At 41.4% G+C, this 17,929-nt stretch overlaps 1 protein-coding gene across 4 annotated transcripts in view; it reads right to left on the bottom strand.

The window, feature by feature from the left end:
* Positions 1-17,929, bottom strand: part of UST (uronyl 2-sulfotransferase) — a 176,637-nt gene that overhangs the window by 51,853 nt on the left and 106,855 nt on the right. For all 4 annotated transcript variants that reach the window (XM_042796049.1, XM_042796048.1, XM_042796051.1 and 1 more), the window contains exon 5: positions 14,147-14,300. In XM_042796049.1, coding sequence (XP_042651983.1) covers positions 14,147-14,300 — 154 coding nt within the window. The remainder of the gene's footprint in view (positions 1-14,146; positions 14,301-17,929) is intronic.

Genomic DNA, 17,929 nt, shown 5'->3' with positions numbered 1-17,929 from the left:
GTTGTTGACATTAGTCCTTTTAATTCAGATAGCCTTTCTTTTTCTTGGGCCCTTCCTCCATTTAACTAGAAAGACCTGAACATATAGCAACACCATCCTGGAAAACACTGTGATCTCTGCACTGAGGATGTGGATTTGAGACTTATCCTCCCATTCCCACCAGGAGATCCCCCTCTTCTCCATCCACTCCTCCAGCTCCTTCTTGTTGTTCTTGGTCCTAAATTCACATAATATCCTAATTTGGAAGATTACACTGTCAAACTAAACAAGGCTGGCATCCTTTCCACAGCGCTCCAGGTTGTTCTTCATTTAGAAGCCAAACCTTAAAGCCATGCTCTGACATTGTTCAGATGGTACTGGTTAGGGGTTGCCTCAGCAGAAGACCTACTGGTCACGCTCAGTAGTAGTTTTATTTATAGCCTGGGCAGACAACAATATATCAACTTTAGCACCTGAAAGAAACCTTGGCAGTGGCTCTTCAGCACCAGCACCTGCTGGGAGGGTGTGTGTGGAGGCAGCTGAGATGCTGTGCAGTCTCTGGGGAAGGCAGCAAGACAAGAAGCTGTGGAGGCTTGGCAGGCTCTGCCTGGTGGGCTGGCTGGGAAGCACCTCCCACCTCCCCAGCACAGACATGCACCCCAGTTGTGTCCCAGGAGACATTCAGGCACCCTGTGTGCACCCCAGCTCCAAGGATGTGAGCCTGGGTGCTGACCAGAAAGGAGCACTCTGTGCTCCAACAGGCTCTGGGGTCCATGTGAGCTAGGACCATAACTAGGCACAGGATTTTACTCTGTAGCTTAGAATAAAACCTAGAGACTTCAGAAGAAGCAGGGATGAACTAAGTCCTGAGTCTGCCTGGGCACTGAATGTTCCTTCTTCCTGCAACATGTCATCTCCACTTCCATGTGGTTTCAACATACTTCAGAATCTTAAAAGTACAGAATTCACAAGTGTGACCTAGTCATTCTGCAGTCAACAGAAGAGTCCATGCCACCGCCAAAAAATTACATGATAGGAAAATATTTTGTTGATGACAAACACCTAAAGCCTAGGACAGCCTTGGATGCTTTTATAAAAACACAGCTACCCCTCAACATGTCAGCCACGTGCCATGGGCAGGCAGTTCTCCTAACCTCACCACCTGGAATTCTCCCTGCCATCCACCACCTACCTCAGAGCTTCAGCTTTGCTTTAGCTAATAAGTTTTAGAAATTAGGATTTCGGTTTATTTCACTTTGCTGGCAGTGCTGACAGCCAAAAAACTTATGTATAAACCACAAAAAGTAAAGAGGAAGGAGAATGACAGACAAGGAATAAAATGGGCTAATAAATTCAGTCTTATTCTCATGGGTTGTCAGTTCCTACAGGTTTTGACACCTACAGAGTGATGTGAATATCTGACTGCTTGAAATTACATTATCATGCCACAGCCTGAACACGTTCAATATATTGGCAGTAAGGGGAGGGCTGCCTCTCTCTGCCTTTCCTCTATCAAGAGGACTAAATAGTTCTGCAGTTTCCTTCCCCATCACACTCTCTATAAAAGTTTTAATTTAAGGTGGTTACACCATAAAGCAACCAGGAAAAGGAAACAAGTCTGCTCCTAGCAAGGAGTGTACTTAGGAGGGTATTTAGTAGGGTTTCCTAGGGAAGGCTAGTATGATTTCATTAGACAAGACTTCAAAACATTTCTTAATTAAACATGAATACAATACTAAACATTTCAAAAAGTCAGACTTCTAAATATCACATTGTATTTTTAAAACAGACTACGTGCTCGTCAATGCTCCATCTCTGTTATTTAGTTCATGTATAAACTGTAACTTTAAAAAGCTTAATTTTAAAATTTATACTAACAGAAATGGAAATTGGAGACATTCTTTTCTTCCGGATGACAAAGCATTGCAGTTCTAAAAATAATTCCATTACAACTTTAGACAAACAAAATCCCACTCCTACCATCTTGATGCCAGTGCCAGCAATAGATGTCCAGAGCCTGGAGAGGGATCACAGGTCAGCAGGAGAGCACCTGAAAAGCAGCACAAAAGAATTCCAGCCACTCCAGCCAGCGAGTCAGCTTCATCATCAGGGGCCCAACTGAAACGCCTCTATGCAAACGCACGTAGCATGGGGAATAAACAAGAGGAGTTAGAGACGTGCACCCACCTGCAGGGCCACGATCTTACTGGCATCACAGAGATGTGGTGGGATGGTTCCTGTGACTGGAGTGTTGGAATGGGACAGGCTCTTAGGAAGGACAGGCAGGGGAGACGAGGAGGGGGCATGGTCCTCTGTGTCAGTGACCAGGTGGAGTGCATGGAGCTCTGCTGGGGATGGATGAGGAGCCAGCCCAGAGCTTACGGGTCAGGATTAAAGGGAAGGCAGGGACAGGAGATGTTACAGTGGGGGTCTGCTACAGGCTACCCTACCAGGAAGACCGAGTAGATGAGGCCCTGTAAAGACAGACAGGAGCAGCCTCACGTTTACAAGCCCTGATCCTCATGGGGGACTTCAACCACCCCAATATCTGTTGGAGGGACAACACAGCAGGACATAAGCAATCCAGGAGGTTCCTGGAATGCATTGATGATAACTTCCTTCTCCAAGTGATAGCCAACAAGGAGAGGTGCTATGCTGGACCTTGTTCTTACCAACAATGAGGGGCTGGAGGGCAGCCTTGGCTGCAGTGACCATGATAGTGAAGTTCATGATCCGCAGGGCAGTGAGAAAGTCACACAGCAAGCTCACTACCCTCAGCTTCAGGAGAGCAGACTTTGGCTGCATCAGGGATCTGCTTGGCATAGTAGCATGAGCTTGAGCCTTGGAGGGAAGAGGGGCCCAAGAAAGCTGGTTAATATTCAAGGTTCACCTCCTCCAGGCTCAGAAGCAATGTATCCCAATCAAGAGAAAGTCAGGTAAGAATGACAGGAGGCCTGCATGGATGAAAAAGGAGCTCATGGACAAACTCAAACATAAAAAGGAAGCCTACAGAGTGTGGAAGCAAGGAGAGGTACCCTGGGAGGAATACAGAGAAACTGTCCAAGCAGCCAGGGTCAGGTTAGTAAGGCCAAAGCCCTGGTAGAATTAAATCTAGCCAGGGACATCAACGGCAACAAGAAAAGCTTCTATAGGTATGTCGGTGATAAAAGGAAGACTAGGAAAAATGTGGGCCCCCTCCGGGAGGAAATGGGAGACCTGGTTACCTGGGATATGGAGAAGGCTGAGGTGCTCAGTAACTTTTTTGCCTCAGTCTTCACTGGCAAGTGCTCCAGTCACATCACCCAAGTCACAGGGGGCAAAGCCAGGGAATGGGAGAATGAAGAACTGACCACTGTAGGAGAAGATCAGGTTGGAGATCATCTAAGGAACCTGAAGGTACGCAGCTCCATGGGACTTGATGAGATGCATCTGCAGGTCCTAAGGGAACTGGCACATGAAGTGGCTAAGCTCCTGTCTAGCATATTCAAGAAGTCGTGGCAGTCCAGTGAAGTTCCCACTGACTGGAAAAGGGAAAACATGCCCCATTTTTAAAAAGGGAAAAAAGGAAGACCCAGGGAACTACAGGCCAGTCAGTCTCACCTCTGTGCCTGGCAAGATCATGGCACAGATCCTCCTAGAAATTATTCTAAGGCTCATGGAAAATAAGGAGGTAATTGGTGACAGCCAGCATGGCTTCAATAAGAGCAAATCATGCCTGACAAATTTGGTGGCTTTCTACAACATGGTTACAGTGTTGGTGGATAAGGGAAGAGCAACTGACATCATCTACCCGGACTTGTGCAAACCATCTGATACAGTCCTGCACAACATCCTTGTGTCTAAATTGGAGATATGGATTTGATGGATGGACCACTCGGTGGATAAGGAATTGGCTAGATGGTTGCACTCAAAATGTTGCAGTCAACAGCTTGATGTCCAGTTGGAGAGTAGAGACGAGTGGCATTCCTCAGGGGCCAGTGTTGGGACCAGCACTGTTTAACATCTTTGTTGGAGACAGAGACAATGGGATTGAGTGTACCCTCAGCAAGTCTGCCAATGACACCAAGCTGTGTGGTGCGGTTGACACACTGGAGGGAAGGGATGCCATCCAGAGGGACCTGGACAGGCTTGAGAGGTGGGTCTGTGCAAACCTCATGAAGTTCAAGGCCAGGTGCAAGGTCCTGCACGTGGGCCAGGGCAATCCCAAGCACAAATAAAGGCCGGCTGAGGAGAGGATTGAGAGCAGCCGTGTGAAGAAGGTCTTGTGGGTATTAGTGGATGGAAAACTGACTGTGAGCCAGCAATGTGCGCTCACAGCCCAGAATGCCAACCATGTCCTGGTCTGCATCAAGAGAAGTGTGGCCAGAAGGTTGAGGGGATTCTCCCCCTCTACTCAGGTCTTGTGAGACCCCACCTGGAATACTGTGTCTATATCTGAGGACCCCAGCATAAGAAGGACACAGACCTGCTCAGGCGGGTCCAGAGAAGGGCCACAAAGCTGATCAGGGGGCTGGAGCAGCTCCCCTATGAGGACAGGCTGAGACAGTTGGGGTTGTTCAGCTGGGAGAAGAGAAGGCTCCAGAGAGACCTTATAGCAGCCTTCCAGTGCTTAAAGGGTACTACAGGAAAGATGGGGGCGAGTCTTTGTCAGGGAGTGTAGGGATAGGATGAGGATAACAGTTTTAACCTGAAAGAAGGTAGATTTAGATTAGATGTAAGGAAGAAATTCTTTCCTGTGCGGGTGGTGAGGCACTGGCACAGGGTGCCCAGAGCAGCTGTGGCTGCCCCCTCCCTGGAAGGGTTCCAGGCCAGGCTGGATGGGGCCGGGAGCAACCTGGGCTGGTGGAAGGTGTCCCTGCCCATGGCAGGGGGGTTGGAACTAGATGGTCTTTAAGGTCCCTTTCAATCCAAACCAGTCTATGATTCTGTGAAAATATCAATCAATACCTAGTTTTATTTGATGACTACTAAAGACTATTCTCCAGTTTCACAATGCACAAAATGTTGTATTACGCACTGAAGATAACATTCACATCACACAGAGATTCTCTTGTTTCCATTCACTTGCAATGTTTACTTGCCATGTAATTATCATTAAGTCATCACTTACTGGGAACCATTTAAGTGCTGTCTCCTTAGATGTGTCTTCCTGTTGCTTTCACATTAACAAAATACATAAGAACTGAAAATGCGAATATTCAAATTGAGACTTAAAAAAATTATCAAAATACCTGAAACTCATCCATACATCAAAACCAAGAGACTCCTATTTTCTGGAAAGCATGCACTGAAAAAAATGTTTAAACCCATTATCTTTAGGATTTTCTCATCTGTTTTGGTACCTTTACTAATATTAGCAGTGCATAAGGTAAAGCTGTAGATGTATTTCATACTTCAAAGGTAATCGTATCGTAGCTTTTTACGATAAATTTGAGAATAGTCATGACAGTGTTAACAATTAAGAGCTTCAGTGGCAGTTTGGAAATTCATTTGATTGGCAAAGCTGTAAGACAAGAAAATCTTAGCCATTATGGCATAAACCCAAGAACACTCAATTGCTTTAAAGGCAAGATACAATACATTCAGCTGGAGATGTCTATAATGGTAACTATCTTACATAAAACATCTAGCAGTAGAATTCATTTGCAAGCATGTAATTACAAAGTTTGTTTTTGAGTTACCCAGAGCAGCCACTAATTTCAGAAAATCAGTATGGGCTATGAGGAACATCTACCACATGCACAGGACCCTTTTCTGGGTACCCTTGAGGCTCTGGTTATATACTTACCAGAGATTTTCTGATTAAGAGATCTTGCCTTGGTAACTAATAGCCTTTGAGAACTACATATTTACTCTTTTAAAATTAGAGTAGAATATTTCAGTTGGCAGGGGCCTATAACGATCATCTAGTCCAACTGCCTGATCAATTCACAGATGACCAAAAGTTAAAGCAATTTATTAAGGGAACTGTCCAAATGCCTCTTAGTCACTGACAGGCTTGGGACAAGCTCTAGGAAGCCTGTCCTAGTGTGTGACCAGCCCCTCTGTAAAGAAATGTTTCCTAAAATGTTTCCTTTCTGAATACATATAAACTTCTGTTATTCACAACAATGTCCAGCAAGGACTTCCACAGCTTAACTACATGTTGTCTGAATCATCAAATCTTTCTGCTCCTTCCTGGTCTGGCAACTGCCTATTCCAGTTGGGATCTTCCAGGTCTTGCACAGAAACAGCCTACAAACAATAGTCTTTGATGCAGCTTTTCCATGCCTCCTGCAAACTTGTCTTCTCCTATCCTTTCCCTTGTTTACTTCTTCCTCATCTGAAGAGTCCTAATCTTCGTCATTCCTCATATGGAAATTGTTCCATCCTTTTATCATTGCTCTTACCTATTTCTGAGTATTTTCCAGTTCCTCCAAACCCATTTTGGAAATGAGAGGTTAGAAATGTCAAATGAAGGAAGTCAAATGCAGTCACACTACAGATTTATATGTAATGAGGTTCTCTATTTTGTTCTCCATTACTTTTGATTTGCCTTGTTTTGACTGCTACTGAGTACCGAGCTGATGCTAGGGTAGAACCACCCACCACACACGCAAGATTTCATTCCCAACTGAAGGAAGATTTCATTCCCTAACAGTCCACTGAGAACTCATTTTCTACGTAAAATAAGGACTATCCCCGCCCAAACGGCTTTCCTGCCTTTGCTGAGGGCAAGGCTGGCTTTTATCCCTGGGGTACAAAAGAATGGTCCTTTCTGTTCTTGTTTCAATCTCCAAAAAGATCTCTCCTGAAAATACAACATGGACATACCCGCTTCATCTATACAGTTTATATGGCCTTAGAAGGCCAGAATCAATAAATGAAACTCTTTGTTCTGTATTTGGGATTTTCCATTCTACAAACAATAGCTTCCTATAGAGAAGCTGGAGAAAACTAGTTCCCCAGGCTACCACAACATATAAAACCCAAAAAAGAAGAGAAAAGAGAACATCAAGAGCTATCCTGTATTCATGCTTAGAAAGGCACAAATACCACACCTGGCAAAATTGCTACAGAAATTAAAACTTATTGTTCTCAAATTACTTAATACAGCTAGGTCCTTAAATAAAAGAACACAAATTACTATATCTACAAAAGTCTTAAATATATACTGCTCATTGGTGGTGCAGAAACCCTGTAATAATGTTAAGTTTAAATGAGATTGTGGGTACCTAGTGCTTGGGACTCTTCTGCTAATTGGCTTCTGATTTCTTGTGTAGTTTCTTAACATTTGCAACAGCCATTAATTTTCAGACCAGTACAACACTGCACGAAAAAATACCTCATGTTTTTACATTCTGAAACAAAATTTTGTGGTTATTCTGTATCCTGCCTCCACATAAAGGAATGCAATACAGAATGATATCATTAAAATAAAAGCATGGTATTAATAAAATCCAGATCTTTTTATCTTTGTTATTAATATAACTATGTATTATGAATTACATGAAAGATTTTAGTGCTGCAACCTTAACCAATGGTATATTGCTTATTTACTATGTGCAACTGACTCAGACTAGTAAATGAAAACAGATTAGGAAGGCACATTTTCTTGCTCTTGTATAATTGCATAAAGCTGCAAAGTTTGGAATGCAAAGTCCACAGGGGAACGTTAAAAAAACATTGGTTTGTAAATTAAAGTTACTGAAAAGCAAATGTCAGTCTTGAAAACATTTCATATAATAGTACATTTTGTAAGTTGTTTAATCAGTTCCTCCTCCACCTGAGGTCTGAATTATCATTAACTTTGTGGTTTAATAAATTATTACTACAGAATGGGAGAATCTAAGGGAAAGATGGTGCTTTTAGAGGATACACAGCAGATGAAGAGTTACAAAAACAGGCCAGAAATTTTGCTGTGAAGAGTTAATGCAGTACAAGGGAACAGCTGGAGACTATTAAAAGCACTCATTAGAGGGAAGAAGCAGCAAACTGTTCTAATTGGGTCAGCTGACAGGTGGCTGCGCTTCAGCCGTGCCCTCCAGGCAGCCCCGTCCCAGCCGCAGAGATTGATGCTACTGTCTGATCTCCAAACCAGGATCTACAGCTGCAAAGCTGCACTGCAGCTCTGGCCACACTGCGGGACATCCAACGACCAATTCAAACCATCTCAGCACTGATATGTAACAGGGAGCAAAATGACTACTGTACATATGGGGGTAAGTTAGGGAAAACACTGAAGGTGCATAAAATATTTAGACTCTTAACTGCAGCTCAGAACCTAGTAACTGGAAAGTGTATTTTTTTTATATATATATATTTAACTCCCTAATATCTGGTATGCACTGCACAGATGTAGGCAAATCATTGTAACCTCTGCATGCCTCAGATTTTCAACCTAATGTTAACCAAGTTCATCAGACCCTCCAGAAAAGTTCCAACGTTCAATCAGTGAACACGTGTAGCCCCTTGTGAGGTCCTCAGCAGAAAAATCCTGTATAGAAATGAACCCTCTACTCCCCCTCCACCAAACCCGCAGACATGCAATTCTCCCGCTGCCTTTTTTATACAGAAACACACTCATGAGAGTGACCGTCAGGAGATGGAGGCATGGGCTCCATACCATGGTCTCTCGTGGAGGCCGTGTCCCTGGCAGACTGAAAGGCTTCAAGAAACATATCTGAAGTCATGAAGGAGAAAGCTCAATGAGTGACTACTGATGACTATTCACGATACAATTACCCAAGGTTAAATATTTCTATTATCCAGAAAAGGACAGGAGCTAAGACAGCTAGCTGCTGTCAGAAAACCAATGGTAACAGAATATTACTCATTGTAGATATAAATTTGGGGATATAAATAATAAAATTGGTTAAATGTATTTAGAGATTATTCTTATGTTAATGGAAAACAATGTAGTGATAAAAGGAAATTCTCAAAATTCAGGAATTCATTGTTCTATGGAGTTTAACCATTCAGCTTTTTCTATAATTTTGTTTGAACTTTATGAAGTAACCTAAACAACATTAGTTTAAATATTTAGCAAGAAAAGCCGATCTTTGCTACAGGAGAGGTCCCTCTTGTAAGAAATTTGACTTGTAAGTTCCCTGATATCCTCTGAATTTTACTTCCCTCCTTTCCAGTAATCCTAACGCACTTAACAAATATTTTAACATTTAATTTAAAAGATAAAAAGACAGATGCTCCTTTATGGGATTACTTGCATGAGTAATCTTTAGCATAACTAAGGCTAAATATTGTTAGAGTATTTTTATTTTTAGCTGAGAAAAGCGTATTTATTTTCAGAGATGAAGTTGAAAAGCTATGCTGAGCCTGACAGAGATGCAGTGCAAACTTAACTGCTAATTGTAACAAAATTCTGAAATGTCCCACCTGGAGTACTGCATCCAGCTCTGGGGGCCCCAGCATAAGAAAGACTGCTCAAGCAGGTCCAGAGGAGGCCACAAAGATGATCAGGGGGCTGGAGCAGCTCCCCTGTGAGGACAGGCTGAGAGGGTTGGGGGTGTTCAGCCTGGAGAAGAGAAGGCTCCAGGGGAGACCTTATAGCAGCCTTCCAGTGCTTAAAGGGGGCTACAGGAAAGATGGGGAGGGACTCTTTGTCAGGGACTATAGTGGCAGGATGCGGGGTACCAGCTTTAAACTGAAAGAAGGTAGATTTAGATTAGATCTAAGGAAGAAATTCTGTACTATGAGGGTGGTGAGGCACTGGCACAGGTTGCCCAGAGCAGCTGTGGCTGCCCCCTCCCTGGAAGGGTTCCAGGCCAGGCTGGACGGGGCTGGGAGCAACCTGGGCTGGGGGAAGGGGTCCCTGCCCATGGCAGGGGGGTTGGAACTAGGTGATCTTTAAGGTCCCTTCCAACCCAAACCATCCTATGATGATGAAGGTGACAAGTTATTTATAGAATGATCTTTTTTACACAAAACCTCTCACTTCTGTCAAATTAGCTCAAAGATGTTTAAATCTTGTACTTGACTGAGTCAGGAGCCTTGCTGTTCATGAGCCTAACAGAGATCGGAATCACATATAACCAAATTTCCTGTAATTCAGGCAACAATACCCAGTCCATGCCGCTTTACATACTCATTCAGCCTTAGCCATCTTAGATCAAAGCTTCAGCAAATATTAAGGAAAGATGAAAAACCCATACACACCTTTTGTATTTGTTCTCTCACGCTGTAGTTGTAACAATTACTAGGTAATTACTAACAAAACTTCTGTAAAGGACAATTTTATGACAAAGCTTTTAAACATTTATGGTAGACCCTCTCTTTATCAGGAGTGCTTCCTACCTTCTGCAATTTCAAGCCTTAAACTAAATCATCTGGTGCATTTTTTTCTTTTGCTTGGTAACAGCTGCACCGATAAGGGGTCACTTGCTTTATTGAAGTGTATATACTCTAACAACCCTAGTTCAACCTGAAACACACTCACTATAATGGATTTAAAATATTTTTTGTGACTTTATCTCATCTTATAGGACCATAACGTAGGGTGCTTCTTGCATAAGTGTGTTTGAGGCTCAACCTGAGGCACTCGCCAACATTTCAGAGCATTACCTCTTCTGACATATTCCATGATAACACGTCTCTACTATTAATTCTGGGGAAGCTTGGAAGTGATCTCTTCAGGTGACTGACAGTAACTCACTCCAGCAGAGAAAGTGCTGGGTCAGGGCAAGGAGATGGCCAATCTTGGTGGAAAGTCTCACATTGCAGCAGCTGCCTCTGACGTATGTGACTTGTGAATAAAGGGCTTGTTTTCTATCCCGGCTTTCAATTAAATTTTGGTAAACATAGACATTTACCAAAACATTTAAAACAATTTATCTGACTCCTGAATGAATGGTTGTTTTCTCTGGAATAGAGTCAAAGGCTGAAGCTCTGTTCAGAGAAAATTTCAAATGATCAGTGAACAGTAGAAATTTCTGTTTCTGATCTTTGCAATGTCAGCAATTCAGATTTTTGAAGTTAAACAGTGCCCAAGGTACTACAAGACTTCAAGGTTGTTTTTTTTTCCAATACCCTTTTTTACTTACGGATCAGAACTAAGGGGAGGGAATGCCTCTGTTAAGGATATCACAACCCAGTGGCCAAGCAGGAGTTCTTCAGACATAAAATTTGATCTTAAAATGCTTTTCTTCCCTTAAGAGCCCACTTTATAGAGGTGCTGAGCACCACTTTAACACTGCAGTTTCTGAGAGAAAGCACATGCTGCCCTCAGATTTTCAAGGGAGAAGGCTGGTGTTGTCAGCTAATGACCAAGATTCCAGAATGGCCTGGAAAGGTTCCCAGTTGCCCACAGCACCTTCCAAGAGATGGGAAGCCAGGAACATCATTGCTGAGAAAAAGCACAATTAGCCCTTAATACCCCTGTTTCAAAAGATGTACATCTTTCTACAGGCAAACCTGTCTTTCCTGGTAAAACAGAGGAGTTACATTTACAGCTTCTCTGGTCCATTTTGAAAGTCTGTAACTGCCGCCAACACAAGGCTTCTCAAGCTTTTCAGCAATGAGCTCAATTCTGTGGAGCAATCAGCTGTTTTGTGTTTTCCTAGCTGTTGATCTGAGGAGAATTAAAAGCTTCTTGTATCTCTCCCCCACTTTCATTTATCTGCTCAGAGTCAGCCATACCTCATCCCAAATGAATTGGGTTTAATACTATGATCAATATACAAACTATTTAATATACTAAATCTAAGTGTATCCTTCAAATAGTCCCCTGTAAAAAACCAATGTTTTATGGTGAGTTTTCAATAAAAACAAAAATAAAAAAAAACTAGGGAAGAATTGCAAAAGGTATGAGTCCTGTGCTAAAGGGCCGCAGTGGCTCATGCTCAGAGGTAAAACCTTCTGCTTACTTTCTTCACAGCCAGGTCAGGCAATTGATTGAGCAGACTTCTGAAACCACCACTCCACAGAATCCATTATCTGAGTTTTAAAATATATGCCAGCAGATTTCCTTGCACCACTGAGGAAAAGATTAAAATGTACTCATGCAATATATTATGTGGTTGGATAGCACAAGTCTTAAAAATGCTTAACGTGCAGATTGAGTGGCTTTTGTTAAAATTAATTTCACTGGTGGGTGGCCTATACTTTATTGTGACAGGAACAACTGCCCTCTTTGAGCAGGGCAAGTGACAGCCAAAGTCTGCCAAGGAGGGATGGAGGACAGATCCCCAAAATGCTTCCAGTATTCTAATACTGAATTACCAACAGCGAAAATCAAACAAAAAAAGAAAAAATAGTTTTTATAAAGGATGCTGATGGTGCCTCAGATTGACAAACTGCATTTTGAACAAAATGACTACTGACCTCAGATGGCCACTTTTTATTTCATTTTCATTATAGCTTTTGTTCTGGTCTGTGTATGTGTACATATATATGTGTGTGTGTGTGTATAAATAATTAATTTCTTAAAGACCATCCCAACGCAAACACAAATGTGAGGTGATTTCTTTCTGTTAGCTTTTAAGCCAACAAAACAACAGGAATTAGATCTATTCATTTCAGTTCTTGAAGTAAAATTTCACTGGCTGTACACATCATCTTAAACTGCACAGGCAGTACTGAATTAATACCAGATTTTACAGAGTCAGTCAGTTGTGAGAGGTGCCAATCACTGCACGTTCCACTTCAAATGAGAAGTGGAGGCACTCAGAGTGAAGTACAGACTGTACTGCTCATTTTTAACATTTTCAAAAAAGAAACCATGACAGCACTAACAAAAAAACAATGTAGTAAAAAAAAAAAACCACCCTGCATTTATTTCTGCAACCCACCTGTCCCATTCACAGACGAGAAAACAAAAGTCCATGCACACAGCATGCAAAGCTGTTGTGACTGCTTTCCAACTCTGCACACCAGAAGGTCAAAACCTGCTCAGCAGACGCAGGGACCTCTTTGGTATCTCTACACATACAGTAAATAAGAAACCCTTTGCGACATTATTGAAAGGAGTTGTTTATGTATAGGAGATGTCATTAAAATTTAAGGCTATACATAGCAATGCTGACATCCCCCCCACTTAAATTATTCATAATTTGTAAGCTTATCTGCTCACAGGGCTTTGCATGTCAAACAACAGTAGTAAAGTATAGAAGAAATCAATACAGCACTGTCATAGAGAAAAAACACCAGCCTTCCTTGGATCCATCTGACCTCAGCTAGGACTGAAATGTGTTGTGTGGCAGTCATTCAGAGCTGTGTTCTCTACAGCTCATCCGCACCACGTTTTCTACTCTACTGCCCCTCTAAAACATCCTCTCTCTTCCTTCTCCAAAAGCCACAGCCCTCTCTTGTTCTGACATTATGTCTTGCTCGCAACATCTCATAGCAGACAATTAAGCTGTCCTGTCACCACTGTGTCATTGAACCCTCTGCAGGTTCAAGTGTGGCTGAAGGCTGAGTCCAATCAAACTGCATCTCCATTATGGAGAGGGTGAGAATTAATTCCACCATTCTGTCTTCTTAGGGAGGTGTCAGCATGCATGCAGAGATCAGTATCAAACAAACCAACCACCTCCTTAGCTTCTACGTTTCTTATTCACCATTTGTAGAACACCTACTGCCACTGGAAATTGGTCTGTGACAGAGGCTGACAGGCATTATGACAGTTTGGCCGTTGCGCAAAATTAGAACTTACTATGAGCAGCTTATCCAGCATGATTGCCACCTTCTTAATCCAAAAAAGGCAACAAAGCCAAACCAAGAACTGAGATCAGAGCCTTGGTATAAAGAACACTATGCACAATTTACCAGTAAGAACATTAGACGCTTGGGCTCACTGAGTTGCTATTTCCCTATTTTCTTCCGAGGCTGCATAGTTACACAGTTTCAACCTAAGAATCTGTCTGAATATTCACAGTGATAAACATAGGCAGAATTATTATGGCTAACCACTATACAGTGCAAATCCAACTCAGTGAAAGGACCATAATTCAATGGTGGCAATCTGGGACTTGCAGTCAGCTTATACAAGATCAAACTGGATCACTGAATTCATCAGCAATGCTCTACGTACTAAAGCTGACCAAACTAAAGGCCAGGCAAGACAAAGACAGAGGACACCTCAGTCTTCCACTTCTCAAGCACCCAGCTTCAACATCAGCATTAGGTAACGATTCTGGGAAATTGTTAATCAGAGTCTTTTATTTAAACATACCAGATATCTTTCCTCTTGCCTCATGCTGGGGGTACGGATCATGTGATTCTGTTCTCCTCTCCAGTCTCCGAAACGTCGAAAAAAATAATTGGATAAAAATCGATTGACAGGATCTCTGATAATATTGATGTACACTGGCTGGTCTCCTCCAAACCTGTGGGAAGAAAAATGGGTGAATCTTATCAGAAGGTTCCATATTGGCACACGTAACCATCTTTCATCTGAATGTTTTCACGTTACTCTCTACAGAAGTTCAGAGCTTTTATAAGGTTAGGAGTGAAACTGCGAAGCTTACAACTAGGTACCTAAACTTTGTAAAAGCATTCAAGATCTCTTTAGGGTGAACGGTAAATATGATATCACATTAAGCTACACGTGCACTACAAACAGTTCAAGACCATTTTTTTCACTGTGTCAATAGTTTTGCTTCTTGAGTTTTCTCCTTGCTGTTATCAGATGAAGAACCTTCTGCAACTGAACCCGAGAACAAGCATTTCTTCTTCTCAACATGTTTCCCATCTGGGAAGTCATGTCAGAGCAGGCACCGCCTAACGCTAACTGCCATAAGGCACCCTTCGATCACCTTCACCTGCACAGTAAGTGCAAAGGGTTTTGCACCATTTAAGCCTATTTCAAAAGGCTGCCTTTGGATGAACTCACAGATATGCATGGTATTTCCATCTTTATATTTGCTGGAACTTGTGCAGATCTTCCTCCCCTCATCCCCAGCCTGCACCACCAGCTGGATTTGAGGTTATTTCATGGTTATGCAATGCTTTATCCTTGTGCTGCACTTCATGAAGATTTTTTACAAAAAAGTCAATATGAAAATTCCTGCTTCAAAAAAGAAATTAAGTATCAATTTCAAGTACATGCAAATCCAAGGAAAAGGAGAAGGTAAAAGCGGCTGTGAGCAGGCTCTGCACAAAACCAAAACACAGCACAGGTACCTGAAATTTGGAGATGAGAAGGTAAACGAGATCTATGTCATCAGCTCATCTTTACCCTCTAGTATGCCTTGTCCTGGTAGTTAATGACAAACATCTTCAGTTTAATAGGTGGGATACAAAAAGAGGAAAGGAGGAAAAGGAGATATTGAGAAGGTCTGATTATACTCTATTTTTACAGTGTTAAAATATTGACTGCATATTTTATGTCAGTACACAGCATCAGGAGAACAGGAAAAAAGGAAGTTGCTTACACTCTTCTGTGGTCAAAATTGATGAATGGATATTTACGCTGTGGAACAGATTTATGGACTACAAATGCTATGAGATAAAAAACAAAAGAAAACCTTTTTGGATTGAGAAATTCATAGGATAAATTCAACTTGAAATTTGTCTTATCTAAGAACATGAATTATGTTTCTCCCTTCCGCTTCCTCAATTTAGGAGAACAATTCTTACTTAAGCACTAGCTTATGCTTTATTTCTGGGAGCTTGAGGACATAGCCCCATTAAAGTATTTAAATGCTGTTCTGATGCTTTTCTGAGTCACAATTTGTATATTTTCTTTTAAAATGTAAAATATTAGATTAGAAGAAAGAAAACTGAAGACATCCTTTAGATTAAAAAGCCCCTCTTGGCTTCTCTTCATCTTTTGAGTCAGATGAATAATTGAATATGTATAATAAAATCTCCTAATAAATATTAAAGAGCCAGCAAAATTGCTCAAAAATATGAATTCTAGTAAAAGACAGGAAAAAAATCCCATACAGTTTCAACTTAATTTTTATTCTGCATGATACCCCAGACCACTAAATACAGTCTGCAAAGGCTTGTCTCATGAATAACTATGCATATCAGTAATTCATTGACCTCAGTCTTGCAGGATCACTGCCATAATTTGAAATTATACAGACAGCATAAAACTTTGAAACAATCCAATCAAGAAGGCAGATACTCCTTGCTTCCTGATTAGTGCATAGCCCAAGCTGGACATGGGTGTGCAAGGGAAGTATCCTGAATTCAGTATACTGATCCTTCTCTGACCTTGTCTTTGCTGCTTTTTGTCTTTATACTGAAATAAAACCAATATTATAAAAAGGCATTCCTGCAAATACCATATGACAATGAGGGCATAAAGCTTGGACAGTATTTATTTAAGTAGAAAGCTTCTGGTGAATGCCATGGTTGGTAGCCATGAAAACTAAATTTGTCAAGTGAAACTGCTGGCAAAAATAGGTTGCACCTAAATTACTGAACACATCTTCCTGCTGCTTGATGTAGATCAGCAATAATCTAAAGACAGAAGGGAGTAGAGAAGAGCAAAGAAAAGGGGAATCAATGAAGACAGTAAGGAGCAATGACAGCAGCAGTTTGTCTTAAGATAGAGACAGAAAGATTACAAGATTCAGAGAAGCAAGAGAGCAGGGATATCCCTACCCAGGCTTTGTAAAGGATGCTAAGCCTAAATGCTCAGAAGAGAGAAGAATCAAAAGCAGGAATCTATTAGTTGTCTAGATAGAAATATTCAACACACATTGTCTCTTCTGAAGTAAAAGGAGGGGTCAGATTGCATAACCAACCGACCGAAATGTCAGAGTCCATCCTTTTGCTGGTAAGGTCATGTCCCTGAACACATGAACTGTAAATTCAGTACTAACAGCTCTGAAAGAAGCGGCACGTGTAAGCTTGTCCATCCTGAGAGGAAAGCTGAGATGGGAGGTCGCTTTCACAAACAACTACAGAGGAACTTCTAATTTTCTGAAATGGAGAGTGTGCCCCTCCAAAACACAGGACAGCTTGAATTTCTGATTTCCTGCACACTGTAACCAGCCTGGTATACACCCAGCTGCAGTTGCTCCACCAGGCAACAAGCAGGGAATTTTTAGAAAAATTAAGTCTGTTCTGGCTCTTATTCAAATATGGATTTTTTTTTTTAAACATAGTTTATAATACTTCAAATTCCAATCATTTGTTTCTCTGGACTGTACTGAGACTCTTTTATGGAAGATAAGCAGCACTCGCATGGCATAAAAAATCCCACGGGTTAAAAAAAAAAAAAAAAATCAATAACCTTAAGCTATTTAGAAGGAAGAAAAAAAAAAAAAAAGCAAATCGATGCTCCATTTGTTCAAGTATGTTCTGTACATTTTTAGGCACCTATCAATCACAACATATTAAATATTACTTAGCTCTCTAGAATAAAACATTTCAAATTAACAACACCCACATGAAAGGGCTCTTGCAAACAATAACATGTGCTTTCATTATACATTATGCCACCTTATTTATAGTCAAATACCTATTGTGAAGGATTCAAAAAAGGACATAATCTTACTTTTCTAGTCCCGAGCAGAAGGTTTGTCTTCTCTGAATGGGGTCAAGATTGGATCCTGCATGATAAAGGTACCTGGTCATTCTCAGGCCCAGCAACACATTGCTGAAACTGGGTAGAGTGGGTCAGGACACCACCACACCACTGGGGCACTGAAAATGTATATACCAGTCCTCTGCAGTGGTCTTCCTGTACTTAACTTCTCCTGATTTATTTAGTATATACCATTAAATTCCATTAGTTTTAACTGCTCTGTTGTGATGGGTATATTTTTGGAGTCCTCATCAAAATAATGAGAATATTTGCAGCCTTCAATCAATGGTACTTAGGTTCATTAATAATGTATTCCCCTGTCCCTTTTTAAATAAAAGCAAAAAAACCAGCCTGAGAAGTATGCCAGTTGTTGCAAGTCTGCCCCTTAGAAAAATGTCTCTGATCAATTTCAATTTTATTATTTACATAAGCAAAATCATTGTTCAAAACCATTTACAAACCTCTTACAAA

This window comes from Tyto alba, unplaced genomic scaffold (assembly GCF_018691265.1).
Source record: "Tyto alba isolate M040663 unplaced genomic scaffold, T.alba_DEE_v4.0 Super-Scaffold_22, whole genome shotgun sequence".
In the NCBI taxonomy this organism is placed as follows: Eukaryota; Metazoa; Chordata; class Aves; order Strigiformes; family Tytonidae; genus Tyto; species Tyto alba.
The sequence above is the reverse complement of the archived record's forward strand: the minus strand, read 5'-3'. Positions and strand labels throughout refer to the sequence as shown.